This window comes from Sycon ciliatum, chromosome 13 (genome assembly GCF_964019385.1).
Source record: "Sycon ciliatum chromosome 13, ocSycCili1.1, whole genome shotgun sequence".
In the NCBI taxonomy this organism is placed as follows: Eukaryota; Metazoa; Porifera; class Calcarea; order Leucosolenida; family Sycettidae; genus Sycon; species Sycon ciliatum.
In genome coordinates, this window is record NC_088655.1 from 27,034,619 (window position 1) to 27,050,443 (window position 15,825).

Sequence of the window (15,825 nt, forward strand, 5' to 3'; positions counted from 1 at the left end):
ATGGAGACACGAGAAAAGGGGGATAGAGAAGATAGCCTGGGATCAAATTTGGCCAGGAGAGGAGGGGCATTTTAATCCGGAAATACGAAGTGTGACTGGAAGCATAAGCCATCATGTGCCCAAGTGTTCACCTACAGTAGAGTCGCGCGGTGAAGAACGTGGAGCCCAAGAACATCCAGCCTGAAATACTAAGAACACAACAGCCTAAAATTGAGAACGGCAGTATCCGTTTTCCGGCAGCTTGTAGGACACGTAATGATCCAGTACGGATTGTTTCTAAGAACGTCCTATAAGAACACAGCCAGACATTTGAAAAATAGGAACGTGCCAGGCCAACCCCTTGGAAACAACGTTCTTGGGTGCGCGACTCTGCTGTAGCTTAGTAAACTCTAGTTAAAGGATAGTTGCTCGTAAGTCTCGAAACTCAAGAATCTGTCCAGGCAGTTTCCAGGACATTGCCTGCTGGCTCGGAAAGCAGGACAGCAATGTCACGTTTGTCACGTTTGTGACTGCTCACGACAAGCGAGTGGCGGGTGAGAGTTCCCGGTGTCCTTTTTGCTTACTTCAGCTGTTTCAGGTTCTCCAGTGCACTGAGCGTCCGCGGCACCTCTCTCAGCTGATTGTACGCCAAGCTGACATGCTCCAGCCTATATGCATGCGTGTGAACAGATGAAAAAACAAAGACAAAACACAGGTGTAACACAGTATCCAAAACGTTAGTCAAGTCTCTAAGACAACGGACCAGGTCTTTAAATCTTCCGGAAGGGGAAGGTCACTCTAAAGTTTAAACTTCACATCCAGTAGTGAAACAACACTGACCCGAATGGAGAAAGTCAGCGGCAGATCCAGCGATCCTTACGAGGGGATTCCAGATTAGCCAAAACTGACTAGCCGATACATGTATATGCACATTCAAATGGTTTCCAGTAGCACATTAGTGAAACGTAGGCGGTTCAGCGGAACCCCTGGACCCCCCCCCCCCCCTGGATCCGCCCCTGAAAGTCCTAGGCTGATCAGCTCAGCTGTTCAGCAGTTACAGCCTTGTGTCCGAGACAAGTCCGGCAGGTGTGGGTTTTACCCAGGTCTTGGTGGAAGCACTAGACTTACAGCGGAGGTCACTCTAAAGATTAAACTTCACAGCCCCTACTAGTGAAACAACACTGATCCCAATGGGGAAAGTCCCAGGCTGATCAGCTCAGCTGTTCAGCAGTTTCAGCCTTGTGACTCAGACGAGTCCGGCAGGTGACGGTAGGTTTTACCAGGGCCTTGGTGGAAGCAATGGACTTACAGGGGTAGCTTGTAAACGCACACCGGGAAGTCCTTGATGTGATTGCGGTTGAGAATGAGAGCCTTGATGCTGGGAATGCTGGCGAGGGGACAAGTGTTGCCCAGCGCCCCGGCTGTCAGCCGGTTGTTGGTGAAGCGTGCGTGCGACAGGAACTGCAGCCGCCGCAATCCTACGGGCGATGAACAAAAGACAAGTGAGCAGACGGAGAGACAGACAGACAGACGGACAGACAGACAGACGGATGGACAGACAGACGGACAGACAGATAGACGGACAGTTCGGCATAAGCTTGACGCCCATACTATAAGCTACAAGCACAGGTCCAGCCAAGCGATTCATAAATTTTGTTTTCAGAATGGATACTCATAGCCAAAGACAGCTCGGGAAGACGAGAAGAAAGCAGCGCTAGCAGTACATACCTCCAATAACCTCAAGAGACTCCAGCCGACAGTTGCACACGGCCAGGTTGCTGATCAGCATGAGGCGTGACAAGTCCACTGTGGTGACTTTCCGCGCTCGGCTGCTGAGATCGATGTCCCTGGCAGTGACAAATGGAGAGAAGACACACAATGAAAGATAAGAAGCAAGGAAACACTATATCAGACCTTCTGGACGGTGAGAAGGCAACAGTGCCTGTGCAATTGGTGAAGTAAAATAAAACAGCAACATTGCAAGGATGAAGTCTCGCAAATGGTTGTCCCACCTCAATCGCCACACCGCCCACACGCTCTCCACCTCACGGTGATCTTGCCACACTGTCATAGCGTGTAGTCAGCAAAGACGGGATTCACTGGACACTAAATAATTTTTCCAGAGAACTATCCAGTACAGGCATGGTCCGGAGCATGGGTGTATCGATCAACACTGAAGTACATGTACATGGATGTTAAGATAAGAAGTACAAGTAGTACCTCGGATACCAAGTACACGTTCCTGTTGCCCATGGGGGGAGGGTACGTCTCAGCAGCGTTCCACTGTACTAGTGAAAGATCACAACAAGTCTGTCTACCTACAGATTCATAGCCCTTCGTGGATTAACGAGAGTGCGCACAGGCATTCACGCAGCCTGTGCGGATGAGCGAGAGTGCATACATACATGCACATAGCTTTTGCGGATGGGCAAGAGTGTACACAGACAATCATAATCATATAGCTTGTGCGGATGAGAAACAACGTGCACAAAGCCTGTGCGGATGAGCAGAGCATACACAGACAATCACGCGGCCTTACCAGAGGGTCAGCGTTGTCAGCTGATTGCGCACGCACCACAAGATGTCCAACGAGGCACGGCTCGGCGAGAAGATCTGTACGTTGCTGATCTGCAGACCAACACCCAACAGAGCATGCAGAGAGGAACGACGTGTGAAAAATCGCAGCACATCTGCAGTGCATATAAGCCCATTGCGCATTGCCAAATATGGAAGGTATGAGTAATGCATGTGAGTACACTGGGATCAGCAATGCACTGTTCAACACTCCATGGATCCACACGACCATGCCCAGGTGACTGTGTGGGGTGTTCGCGGTACAAATTATGTCATTGTGCATATTGGCCATGAAGGGGAAGTGTGACCCGCAGAAAAGGCAGAAGCTACACCGAGTGTACATGGGTGGCAGATCTCCAACATAAAAAAATTCACGGTTCGCGTAAGACTCGGCTAGAGGCACGAGTTTTCGGCACCTGTAGGAACGCCACCACCCTTCAAGGATCAAGGCTGATCTCCAACATACTATGTCTTTAATGTCAAAAAAACAAAGACGTTTAAAAAATGTCTGTCTATACAGAACCAGTACATTACCTTGGTCTGCTTGTGTGGTAGTATGATCAAACACAAGGACTCATGTTCACTGCTGGACATCTCGCGTACCACCTCCTCACTGGACATACCTTTCACCAAGTTACCATTGATGGACAGCACCTAGACATAAACACATGACCACACAAACACATGATCACATGACCACACGCTTGAGAGGAATGAATAGCGTTTCTGCTGCAACTCTGAGTTTCACGGTTTTAACCGATCATCAGACAGCAACTGACCATATGAACACCATTTGACGCCCATCGCCGGAGGCGATGATAGTGATGGCATCATGCTGTAGCAAGAAGGACCCATGAGAGTGTGTGTAATCCCCGGTAGCCTAATCGGTAGGGCACTGCCCCGGAAAGACAGGGGTGCTGGGTTCGAATCCCCCTCGTGGATCCTTCTTTTGCAACAATGCTACAGTAGAAGCCATAGCAACTTGTGCTGGGATTGCACCACTCAACAGCTTGCAAGGCTGAAGAATTGACCGCCACTATTCAGCCTGGTCTACACCATACAGCTATGAAGTGGCTTTTTCTGGCCAGTGAATCCCTACTTTTGGGCCTTTTTTTCATTTTGTTCCCGCACACACATCACACCACATACTCTGGCATGCACTGGCTGTTGGTAACCACCCAGGAGGATGAAAGAAAAGTCAGGAGGAGTCTGAGAAAGAGAAGAAAGACATGTGTGTGTGTGTGTGTGTGTGTGTGTGTGTGTGTGTGTGTGTGTGTGTGTGTGTGTGTGTGTGTGTGTGTGTGTGTGACTATAATCGTCGGGAATTGAACCCGCAACCTCTCAATTGGAAATCGCCGCACATACCACTGCACCATATGCACACACACACACGAGGGTACCAAGGAACAGCACACAAGGGCAGCCTGATGTCACGTTAGCAAGCAAACAACACAGCAGTAAACAAGCGTTGGTCGTCAAACAGTTTTTTCCGGTCATGCGCCGACCAACCGGACCTGCTTCGCCGCCCCCTGTAATAGCACGAGGCTGCTGAATGCATGGTTCATGCACTCCGTCCGCTTCGAACACACCAGGCAGGCCACTCGTCAACACCATTGCAAGGAAGACAGAAAGACAGTAAAATAGCAAGACAGAAAGACAGCAAGACAGAAAGACAGCAAGTCAGAAAGACAGCAGCACCTGGCACTTACCTGATCATTTTTCTGGATGCCTTGTTTCTGCGCGACAACATGACAACATGACAAAACACACACACACACACATACAAACTAATGCAATCAGCAACACAGATAAGCACTGGGAAAAAGCAGAGAATGATTGGCGACTCTGTTGTGCAAGCAAGTTCGTGTATTTGAATCCGTTCTTCTATTTGAATTCGTTTAGAGCACAGGCAATTCTGCCTCCACACCAGGGGAAAAACCTCCGGTTACCACTAAGAATGAATACTATTTCATGAGAGTAAGAAATACTGAAGTCCAGGGAGAAACGCATGGACAATAGACCCAAAGCCATTTCTGTTTAATAAGAGCAACATGCTGTAGGTTTGGTTTCATGGCCAGCCTTTGGTTGGTTTCCAGACTAAGCAAATTGGTTGTGAATCTTACGGTGCAACCTTGAAGAACATGTACATATTTTCGAGAACGAAGGCTTTACAGTTCGACCTTCTTCAAGATATGCATGCTCAATTGTAGCCATTTTCTCAACTCTTAAACACCACCTCAACTTTCCTGACAGTTGTTGTTGTTGTTGCTGTTGTTGTTGTTGTTGTTGTTGTGGTTGTTGTGGTGATGATGATGGTGGCGGCGGTGGCTAAAATTCCGCATCAGCAGAACAACCCAGTCTGACTCAGTCATGGTTCAAGAGATGGCTAAAGTTCGCCCTTTGCCCGTTTGCATTCACGTTTGTTACGAGCAGGGACGGATTGATCTACAAGTACCTGAGAGGAGGAGGGGGAGAGAGAGCGGTGGTTGGGGAGAGAGGGGGAGGGGGAGAGAGCGGTGGTTGGGGAGAGAGAGCGGTGGTTGGGGAGAGAGGGGAAGGGGGAGAGAGCGGTGGTTGGGGAGAGAGGGGGAGGGGGAGAGAGCGGTGGTTGGGGAGAGAGGGGGAGGGGGAGAGAGCGGTGGTTGGGGAGAGAGGGGGAGGGGGAGAGAGCGGTGGTTGGGGAGAGAGAGCGGTGGTTGGGGAGAGAGGGGAGGGGAGAGAGCGGTGGTTGGGGAGAGAGAGCGGTGGTTGGGGAGAGAGGGGGAGGGGGAGAGAGCGGTGGTTGGGGAGAGAGGGGGAGGGGGAGAGAGCGGTGGTTGGGGAGAGAGGGGGAGGGGGAGAGAGCGGTGGTTGGGGAGAGAGAGCGGTGGTTGGGGAGAGAGGGGAGGGGAGAGAGCGGTGGTTGGGGAGAGAGAGCGGTGGTTGGGGAGAGAGGGGGAGGGGGAGAGAGAGCGGTGGTTGGGGATCGAGAGAGGGAGAGGGGGAGAGAGAGCGGTGGTTGGGGAGAGAGAGCGGTGGTTGGGGAGAGAGGGGGAGGGGGAGAGAGAGTGGTGGTTGGGGAGAGAGGGGGAGGGGGAGAGAGCGGTGGTTGGGGAGAGAGGGGGAGGGGGAGAGCGGTGGTTGGGGAGAGAGAGCGGTGGATGGGGAGAGAGGGGAGGGGAGAGAGCGGTGGTTGGGGAGAGAGGGGAGGGGGAGAGAGAGCGGTGGTTGGGGAGAGAGAGCGGTGGTTGGGGAGAGAGGGGGAGGGGGAGAGAGAGCGGTGGTTGGGGAGAGAGGGGGAGGGGGAGAGAGAGCGGTGGTTGGGGAGAGAGGGGGAGGGGGGGGGGAGAGAGAGCGGTGGTTGGGGAGAGAGGGGGAGGGGGAGAGAGAGCGGTGGTTGGGGATCGAGAGAGGGGGAGGGGGAGAGAGAGCGGTGGTTGGGGAGAGAGGGGGAGGGGGAGAGAGAGCGGTGGTTGGGGAGAGAGGGGGAGGGGGAGAGAGAGCGGTGGTTGGGGAGAGAGGGGGAGGGGGAGAGAGCGGTGGTTGGGGAGAGAGAGGGAGGGGGGAGAGAGAACAGTGGTTGGGGAGAGAGGGGGAGGGGGAGAGAGAGCGGTGGTTGGGGAGAGAGGGGGAGGGGGAGAGAGTGCGGTGGTTGGGGAGAGAGGGGGAGGGGGAGAGAGCGGTGGTTGGGGAGAGAGCAGGAGGGGGAGAGAGCGGTGGTTGGGGAGAGAGGGGGAGGGGGAGAGAGAGCGGTGGTTGGGGAGAGAGGGGGAGGGGGAGAGAGCGGTGGTTGGGGAGAGAGGGGGAGGGGGAGAGAGAGGGGGAGGGGGAGAGAGAGGGGGAGGGGGAGAGAGAGCGGTGGTTGGGGAGAGAGAGAGAGCGGTGGTTGGCGAGAGAGGGGGAGGGGGAGAGAGCGGTGGTTGGGGAGAGAGGGGGAGGGGGAGAGAGAGGGGGAGGGGGAGAGAGAGGGGGAGGGGGAGAGAGAGGGGGAGGGGGAGAGAGAGCGGTGGTTGGGGAGAGAGTGCGGTGGTTGGCGAGAGAGGGGGGGGGGGAGGGGGTAATAGTCACTGAGTGAACCTACCTCCGCCGCGCCGCCCTCCAGCAGGTCCTGCACCTGGACGGTCATGAACGTTGTGCTCTCAAAGTGCTCGACGTAGTGGCGCACCTTGACGCCCCAGAGCTCCTCGCTCTCCGTGCGGCTACGCGTGCTCTCAGACACGTCCACGATGCGTGCGAGGCTGATCTGCCGCCGCGGCGCTCTGCCAACACCTAGGGACAGCAGCAGCAGAGGCAGTTGCACGATTTTAAAAGCGAATGGGAGAGAAATATAAAATTATCCCACTACCCCCAGAGAGAAAGAGAGAGAGACGGACAGACAGGCAGACATGAGTTCATTCAAAACAAGCCAGGATCCTTGTTGCTGACACTCCTATTGCCGTAGGTGTGTGTATGCGTGTGTGTGTGTGTGTGCGTGTGTGTATGTGTATGTGTGTGTGTGCGTGTGCGTGCACACAGGTGTGTACGTGTGTGTGTATGTATGTGCACATGTGTACAACTCGGTTACCTTCCGATTTCGGCAGAGTGTCATGCCGCGGTGACATAGGACTTGCCAGATCCTGCTGCTTTGGAATGCACACCTCCATGGGACGCAGCTGCTCGCCAAACGAGCAAGCGCCATACTTGGTGGTGTCTGCGGTGGACGAATCGTCCTCGTCAACGCTGAGCCGTGACCCGGTGCTGTTGGAGCGGCGCAGTGAGACGGTGCTGAGGACACGCGAGTTGCCACGGCGAGGAGTCTAGTTCCCATGACAGCAGCACATCACAGAACATAGCAAGAAGAAGAGCATGACAAATTCGCTGTGACTCCGAGTGTCACTGGCACTGCAGTACTCAACCGGGTGCCGAGGAACGTAGTGCCTAAGAACGAAAGGGGGAGAATTTCACCAAGCACAGCCTACGAACATATACACGACGACTCAGCAGTATGATTAGCTGTAGGGCCTACAACAGTACATTCACATCCCACTTTTATGTTGATGTATATTGTCATTCGGATCATCCCAAGTTGTACATTGTATTGTTGAGATGCCGAATTCAAATAAAACAATACAAATACAATACAGGAGTGCATAGACTGTAGTAAAGTCAGACCTCGCTTATCCGGTCCTCTTTTATCCGGATCCCTCGCCATCCAGAAGAAAACCGTTGGTTACAGATTTACAGCATAATATGTCATGCATACATACAGTATGTGTGTTCGATTATTCGGTTCCCTCGCCTATCCGGGTATTTCTTGTGGAAAACGGATGTGTGCGGTTAAGCGAGGTCTGACCGTACATGAAAATAGGAACGGTCTAGGCTACAAGGCTGATCCCCCAGTTGCTAGGCACCCGGCAGCACTGTAGGAGGTCATCGAACAACAGCTATGATGCAATACAGAATATGCAACAAAATGTGGCGTGCAAGTCAACTTGTTCTTCAGACCACCTCACTCTTCAACACCCTCGACTGATGAATAAAACAGAAAGGTTGCAGGCTGTCCAATAGAGTGGTCCATGCTCGAGGGCAGAGCTACTAACAAGAGGAAGAGGACTAACGAGCCACCCGGCATTATCGATATTTTTTTTACGAAACGAAAAAGTTTAGTTATGATCCTCCCCTACCCACTCACCCCCTGAACGAAAAATATAATTGACTCGACGGCTAGAATGGATTGATGTTTCAGCTACCAATATTTTTCATAACGAAACTTTCTTCGACCCACCCACCCACCCACATAAACGAAACTTTTTCGTTCCGTGTAAAAGCTTGATACTTTTGAAACGCACTATATTAAACATTGTGTTGTGACTCCAAGGGCATGTTCGATTGTACGAGTCCATCAGCCCCGGACCCGGGTTCGCCAAATTCGTACATGTTCGATTGTACGAATCCGGATCCCGAGAGCACAGATTCGGATCCAGTCAACCCACCTCCCAGAGACGGATTCGACGAATTCATTTCCATGGTACGACTCGTATCTACTCAAAACTCCCAATATGCGTACACTAGGTCAAGAATTCACCACAACGCGTACAGATACTACGGGATGAGCTGTAGCAACGCGGTTGCTAAGGCCTTTAAACGGATTATGATATCGGTTGTGCACATTCGATTGTATCTGTCCGATCGAAGTGATCTGATCGGCGGGGATCGGGATCCAGTTTCCACAATCGAATGCAGCCCAAGTTTCGCGACAAGGCGATCATCAGACAACCCTGAACGATTGATTTAGCATACCACGTCATTGCATGAATGGTATTGGCGCATTCGCAACAGAGCCATTTCCCGTGATAACTAATTGTAGTAGCCGGTTGTCTGCCACTAATCGGAAAGTCTTGTGTAGGTTGTGACTTGATCAGGTGATGCCTGTGGATGATTCGAAGTTCCGAAGAAGATACTACTGTAAGACATGTATATATAACGAGGAAGCAAATCTAACGTTTTAACGGATGACATTTCTTCGTTATAATAAGATCCGTTGAGGCCTTACTGCTTCATATATGCTGTGTGTGGATGTGGCAGAATACTGCAAGATCGTTAACATATCTTCTCGTTAACCTATGAATTTTGGACAATCGTTAAATTTGCAACTCGTTATAATAACATGTCTTACAGTATGTGTTGTGGCGGCACTTCAGAATTTCGAACCATCCACACGCATCACCCTTTTGCATCTACATGGTATTTGGCCCGCACAATGGAACATTTAAATATCTCAGCCGACGGGGTATTATTCATACAGTGCTACTCAATGAAATCCAGGCGGGGGTCACCAGTGTCTGCGCTAGGACTTCAAACCAACCGGGTACACGCGTACCTGGCACAACCATTGCCGCCGGGTCAGAGCCGGGTCAGAGCCGGGTCAGAGCCGGGTCAGAGCCGGGTCAGAGCCGGGTCAGAGCCGGGTCAGAGCCGGGTACGGTCAAGTGCGGCTACTGTGCGTACATCCGCAGCCTATGACCAGGCAGTTGTAAATATTTTAGGACTCCCTGATGTGCATGTATAGTATTCCCAACGCCGGGTCACAGGTGACCCGGCGTTCTTTTTTCCAAACGGGTCCACGTACCCCATAACCGGGTCGCTGACCCGGCTCTGGAGCAGACACTGGCCGCTGACATTTGCGCCTGGCACCATTTCGCAGCCCGGTGTTCGCAGGTCTAGTAGGGGCGTAGCACCCGCTACGACTGGTACGACCATGGCCGTACCACTTTTCGAAAAGTGTGGTCCGTCCGAAACGTGCAAAACCGTAATAAAAAAATCAGGATCCATCGATGCATATGCGCATCAGACTTTGACCTTTTTCTAGACTCGTACTCGTAGATCTGCCATGCTGCATATCTGCAGTCGTACTGTACGCGACTCGACTGCACACTGCACTGCTGCGCCAGAAGTGTGCCAGAAGTTCCCAGAACGCAGGATTTTGTGTCTTTTTTACAAAATTTTCCCGGGAGAGGTCCTCCGACCCCCTCCAACACGCCCTTCGGCCGCACCGACCTTCGGTCGTACCACTTCCAAAACCCCTCCTACGCCCCCGCCTAGGCTACGCAACGCCCGGCGACGCGACTGGATTTCATTGGGCAGCAATGTACATCTGCTTCATAATCGCCGTTTAGGGGTTTAGGTGTTGTTGTTTGTTTTTTTGTTTTGTTTACAAAACACCACACCATTTGACGGCACAAAGCAGCAAGGCAGCGATGAGACATAATTATGGAATGGCAGGAGTGGGGGAGAGGCAGGGGCAGCTTGACCAGTCTCGGTTTGTTGTACGAGCTCTCTACCCTGTGTGATACACAGTGATAATTCAGACCTACACATCCACCTAAGGTGCTGGCCCCCGCGGTCATTACGCTGGATTTCCCCAATACTAGTATTATGTCCACAATTATCGCAGGAGAGCATTATTACAACGTATGTTTGAGCTCTTCCGGCAGTCTCTGCTCGGCCAACCATCTACCAATCTACTGGTTCATGATGCCATTGTCTGCTAACTTACTCTGGACTCGCTGTAGTGGCGAACGGAGACGCCTTGAAGACTCTCCGTGTCCAATTCCTTGGTCTCACTGATCGGTGTAGTGGGGGACGTGATTGAGCTCACGGACATGGCACCTGCGCTGCTCGGCGTCGTCGGAGTTCGCAGTGCACTGCCCGGGAACAGGTTCAAGCTGGGACTGGATGCGGACAGGCGGAGCGGCAGCGTGGCCGAGCGGCTGTTGGGTGTCCAGGCTTTTCGCGGCTCCATTCCGATCCGCTTGCACTTAGCTTATTAGCTAGGCACGCTGTGTCCACCACGCAAGACTCAAGAGCGCTTTATCAACCACTTGTCGCGGTCCGGGTGCGAATGGCGTGGTCTAATCTCCGACGCAACAACAACACAAAAAGGCTAGGCTGCCCCTGCCTGGCTTGGCTGGCAAAGTCACGGTGGACGTCCACGGCGCGTAGAGACAAGTAATTATTAGTTCAACAGAGTGGACGAGATCGGTCGGCCGTCGTCGACAATCGTGTACGGATAGTTTTCTATTTGCCTACAAAGCGTGAGCGATTGAGCTGAGTACGAGTAGCCAGTACTGGCAGTAGATCCCGGAGTACATAATCATTATCTGCACAGCACTGAACATGTAAACATAGTGACAGTCTGTACTCACTGCATGCTCAGTAGATCTGGTTACCAGGTTACTGGTAGATCTACGTATCGCGATCGGTAGATAGGCCTGCTAGCGCTAGTTCATGTCATGATATTAATATTAAATAAGGGGTCGACCGGTCCGGTCGTCCATAATTATCGAACTTTTTTCACAAAACGAAATAATTTCGTTATGGGGTGGGAGGGGGTTGACCAATTTCGTTTCAGAAAACATTGATACTTGTGCATGCCCATAGCCTAGGAGCAGTTACACACTTGCAACTTTTGTTGTATTATGCATGCATATGTCAAACTTTTTTTACGTTCTGAGGGGGAGGGAGGGAGGGGTTGGGTCTAAACTAAAATAATTCGTTTGGTGAAAAACGTTCGATAATTACGGACGGCCCCTAAAAGAATATTAAGGACGGACCGTATCAGACAATACTAAATAAATGTGACAGTAGTACTACATGTAGTACTACCGGTACTACCAAGACGGCAAGAGTACATAACCCAGGGTTATGTACTCTTGGTAGTACCGGTAGTACTAGCAAGAGTACATAACCCTGGGTTATGTACTCTTGCTAGTACTAGTACTACTAGTGTTTCCGTAAAACTCTGCAGACTCCATTGCAGCGTAGTTTTCACATCAGAAAATATCTCCATTGCACATGCACACCGTCCATAATTATAACAGGCTGTTTAATATGTACGGTGTGCAATGGAAATATTTTCCGAAGTAGTACTACTACTACTAGTACTAGAGTCTCCTAGGCTGTGTTTACCAGGGAGTAGTACAATATTGTACTACTCCCTGGTGTTTACATGAGAAATTTCAACCCGGGTCGAGTTCAGCCCGGGTTGAAAGTCTGTACGATAGACAAAAGAGGTGAGCGTTTACATGAAGACAGTTGACCCGGGTCAAATACTGATATGCCGCCAAAAGTCCACTTCTACAGTCCTGCATGGTCACGTGAAACCGTTCGCGCGAAATTTGCATCTGCAGTGCAGTGCTGCTCAAACCTGGCGCGAGATACGCACAGAAGTACGTTTGTACGATTTTCTTGACCCGGGTTGGTTTCAACCCTCCCCTTGGGGGGGGGGGGGGAGGGTTGAAATCAACCCGGGGCGAAATTTCAACCCGGGTCAAGCGCAATGCGTCATGTAAACGCGCCATTCACTTTGTGCACATGGCGGGTTGAAATCTGACCCGGGTCGAACTCAACCCGGGTTGAAACGCCTCATGTAAACACCGCCCAAGTAGAGATAATTTGACTACCGTTTTGTATGAAGATTAGTGGTGATGTACATATCGCATAGCAGTTGCCAGATCTGTCACATCATGATCTACAGTCGTGATACTAAACTCAGTATCTGTCACTACGACTCGAGTACGACTCTCACAGAGCTAGAGTCAGTCAGTGCTCAGTAGATCTACAACAAGACTACAATCAGTCATGTATCTCGTCGACTCTACCTGCAAATCCTACCCGACATAGGCCGAGCTCCCCTATCTAGAGAGTAGTACATGACATTGTACATAATAAGTCATTGTACTTCTTTCAAGGCTACAGTCACCTGATCACTGTGACTGACACTGGCAGTTTCTGTTCTGTTTCCACTTTTTGTGTACGTTTTTCTGTATTTTTGTGTACGTTTTTCTCTGTGCTGCGCTGATGAGTTCAAAAAGAACGAAACAGCATGCTGTCCGCAGATTGAGTGTACGTTTTTCTAAATAACTCTAAGTTGTAGGTGAGACATGTCCGGAAGTCTGGCCCAAACTGACCAGCACTTGTCCGCAACTCCATCAAACAACGCGCATCCATTTCCCTGCCGGTGCTAGCCATAATTATGCGAATAATGCCGGCAGAAAAATTGGCAGAATTCGGTACTTTTCTGGTAAGTTTTATGCATGTTTGGTATGTGGATAAAGAAATGGAGCAGAATTGGAGGAATTGCCCGCCATAAGGTTTGTATGGTTCTGCCAATTTCACTGCTTTTCGAGCAGAATCTGCCACCTTTTCGAGCATTATTCGCACACCCCTAGCCGGTTCCCACTTCTAGCTACCGGACAGTGGACCAGAGACTGTGTGAGTACAGTACTACCAAGAGTACATAACCCCCCAGAGTGTGCAACGCCGATCCAGCTCTGTGTACGAGGTGATTTGTAATAATTTTACATGAAAGTAAAGAAGGCTATCATTCCGTTGCCCTGGCGAGTTTTGAAGTGTGCATGGTCTCATTCTGTCACTATGTATGTCCTCTATCCACGTATGGACTTCTTGATCGAACACCACAAACATGAGAGACACAGTGTGGGGTTGCTTTTTTTTTCTCGGTATTTCACTTTTTTTTTTTTTTTTTTTTTTTTTTTTGTCGACACTGCATTTATTCGCACAGCAGAAAAGCAACCAACAGAAAATCACGGAGTCATAGCAAACAAAACAAGATCATCGGATAATAAAAAGTGTGGCTAGACACGGCTACTCCGCAAGAGTCTCAGTCACGCAACTGACAGTCGTTGACTGCCAGCACAACAGGAGTGGCAGCATCCAAACGACTGCGGTAGGGAGAAGCACGGTGACCACGGAGGCTCATGTTGCAGGATCGAACCAAAGCAAAGGAGACAAGAGAGCGGATCCAGGACATGACGGAGGAGTAGGGTTCATGCCGCTTCTCCGAAACCATATGGCCAAGACGCTTCAGGAAAGCGTGGGCTACCTTGCCGCACCCACCAGATGCACTGAATACCAGTGGGAGAAAGGAAGCATGCTCCACCTCCCTGACGCGTTCTTCGTAGGCCCTTCTCTTCTGCTGTTCGTGCTTGGCATAGGTGGACGCGGGAGTTGAGGAAGTGTTCGAGCGCGCATGAGGGTTAAAAACCCGAACATCACAGAACGTGCGCTCAAAACGACTTCCCCAGACACCAGATGCCGCCACATCAAGACGAGCACCATCTTCCAAGATGGCAGAGCGATACCGGAGCCTTTCACCCTCCAGGGGCTGCAGAGGAGGTTCTATCTTCACATCCGTTGCCACTTCACGCAGTAGGTCGGCTGTCAGGTCGCGGATCGTGTTATGGCGGAGAGCCGGGTATCCACCAGTTGGGCACGAAAGAGCATGGCTGGTGTTAAATGCCTTGCCACACACACAAGTGGATGGCAGGCGGGGAGGGACCCAGCCGAACCGCAGACAGAGTGCGTCTCTGAAGGCGCCTTTGTGGAGGACAAACCCGAACTGCTTCAGGGGCCGGCAAGTGAGCCAGTTGGACGCTCCTTTCTCGGCCGCCATCCCCAGGGTTCGCTGGGTGGGCGCATCACATGTGGCCAAGAGCTGACTGGCTTGGTCTCGAGCGGCTCTCCTGGTTGCTGCTGCTGCAGTTAGCTTGGCAGCATGGATGGTGGTGGTGTTGCTTTGCATGCATTTTTTCACCCAGAAAAGTGTGTACAAAATTTTACAAGTCAGTAAAATAGGGTCTAACATCAACAAATATGACCTGAATGTGTCAATAAGCTTTCAATGGGAAATCAAGATACATCTGAAGCAAGTCACATGCAGAGAAAGCAGACTGGTTTTGCAGGTTGCCCTACGTATTGGTTTCTGTACGTCGTCAACTGCGGTTCCAAACGGTAGGGTATCTTTGACCGTCTGCCGGCATTGTAGAGCATGAGAACGCAGACCTTATCTTGCTGCTCCATTTCTTACAACTTGCAGTTCATCCTCTTACGTGAAATAACCACACTAAGCAAAATACCATCCATGATGCGCGCCGCCGTCCCACGACAGGGTGCCTTCGTGCATCTGGGCCACAGTGCATTTAACCGGCACATACTGACAATGTTGGGGCTTCCATACTCTCCAAGACAAGTGCAGTGACTCCTTCACCTGATTCATAATACTTCTGTGTTGGAAGAAGACTGCAGACCACCCTCAATGGGTGCTCCGCCGTCAACCCCCAACATACATTCATGCCGCATTTCCTGAATTTGCACTTTGCCATCGTGAATCTCTACCAGCACTTCTGAGGTAGCAAGCTGAGCTTCATACGCAGCTAGCTCTACTGAACAGCTAATTATTAACCTGTATGCCATAAGCATCAGCAGCTTCGGACTTGGATTTGAATCACCTTTCATGATAGGTGAGTGAAAGACACCTTTTGTCAAAATTGCAGTTTCTGACCTTCACCTTTTTGGCTAATCTCTTCTTCAGCCCTGCTACTTTGACGGTGTGACAGACTCAATGCTGGCATTGGTGACCAGCCTAGGGTTTCCACCTGCCGTAGAATATGCTCGCTGGCTCTTGGACGTTCTTCAAGCATCCATTGAGGGATATTTTACCTCATTGACCACAAATTCACGAATTTCGATCCATGATTGACATCTCACAAGGCCGTGGAAGAAAACAATTCCGCTAAACGCTGCTGATGCTTACAAACTACATTACAATGGCAACTCACTTGTCTGTCGAACTAACAAAAACACTTCATGGGAAGAATGCAATCGTCCTCAACAGTGATATTTTACTTGATTTGTAAAATAATATGCCATGTAAAATTTTTACAAATCACCTCGTAGGGTCTTGGTCGAGCGGAATCGGATCTTCTGATGTCATGCGTACACTTCACACCAGCG

The 15,825-nt window shown here is 50.8% G+C and overlaps 2 protein-coding genes across 2 annotated transcripts in view; both read right to left on the reverse strand.

Annotated features, from left to right (window-relative positions):
- Window positions 1-11,076, reverse strand: part of LOC135829496 (uncharacterized) — a 13,784-nt gene extending 2,708 nt beyond the window's left edge. Inside the window, exons 1-9 of the mRNA XM_065341902.1 lie at window positions 10,568-11,076; window positions 7,097-7,328; window positions 6,614-6,801; window positions 4,263-4,289; window positions 3,088-3,207; window positions 2,519-2,607; window positions 1,708-1,826; window positions 1,289-1,457; window positions 564-647 (exon numbers count right to left, since the gene is read on the reverse strand). Coding sequence (XP_065197974.1) covers window positions 564-647; window positions 1,289-1,457; window positions 1,708-1,826; window positions 2,519-2,607; window positions 3,088-3,207; window positions 4,263-4,289; window positions 6,614-6,801; window positions 7,097-7,328; window positions 10,568-10,813 — 1,274 coding nt within the window. The 5' untranslated portion in view covers window positions 10,814-11,076. The remainder of the gene's footprint in view (window positions 1-563; window positions 648-1,288; window positions 1,458-1,707; window positions 1,827-2,518; window positions 2,608-3,087; window positions 3,208-4,262; window positions 4,290-6,613; window positions 6,802-7,096; window positions 7,329-10,567) is intronic.
- LOC135829866 (uncharacterized) lies at window positions 4,940-6,570 on the reverse strand (the record flags this gene model as incomplete). Its single annotated transcript, XM_065342249.1, has 3 exons — window positions 4,940-5,008; window positions 5,965-6,063; window positions 6,448-6,570. Coding segments are annotated over 3 exons (291 nt in total), but the record flags the coding sequence as incomplete, so codon positions are not given.
- Window positions 11,077-15,825: the final 4,749 nt, after the last annotated feature.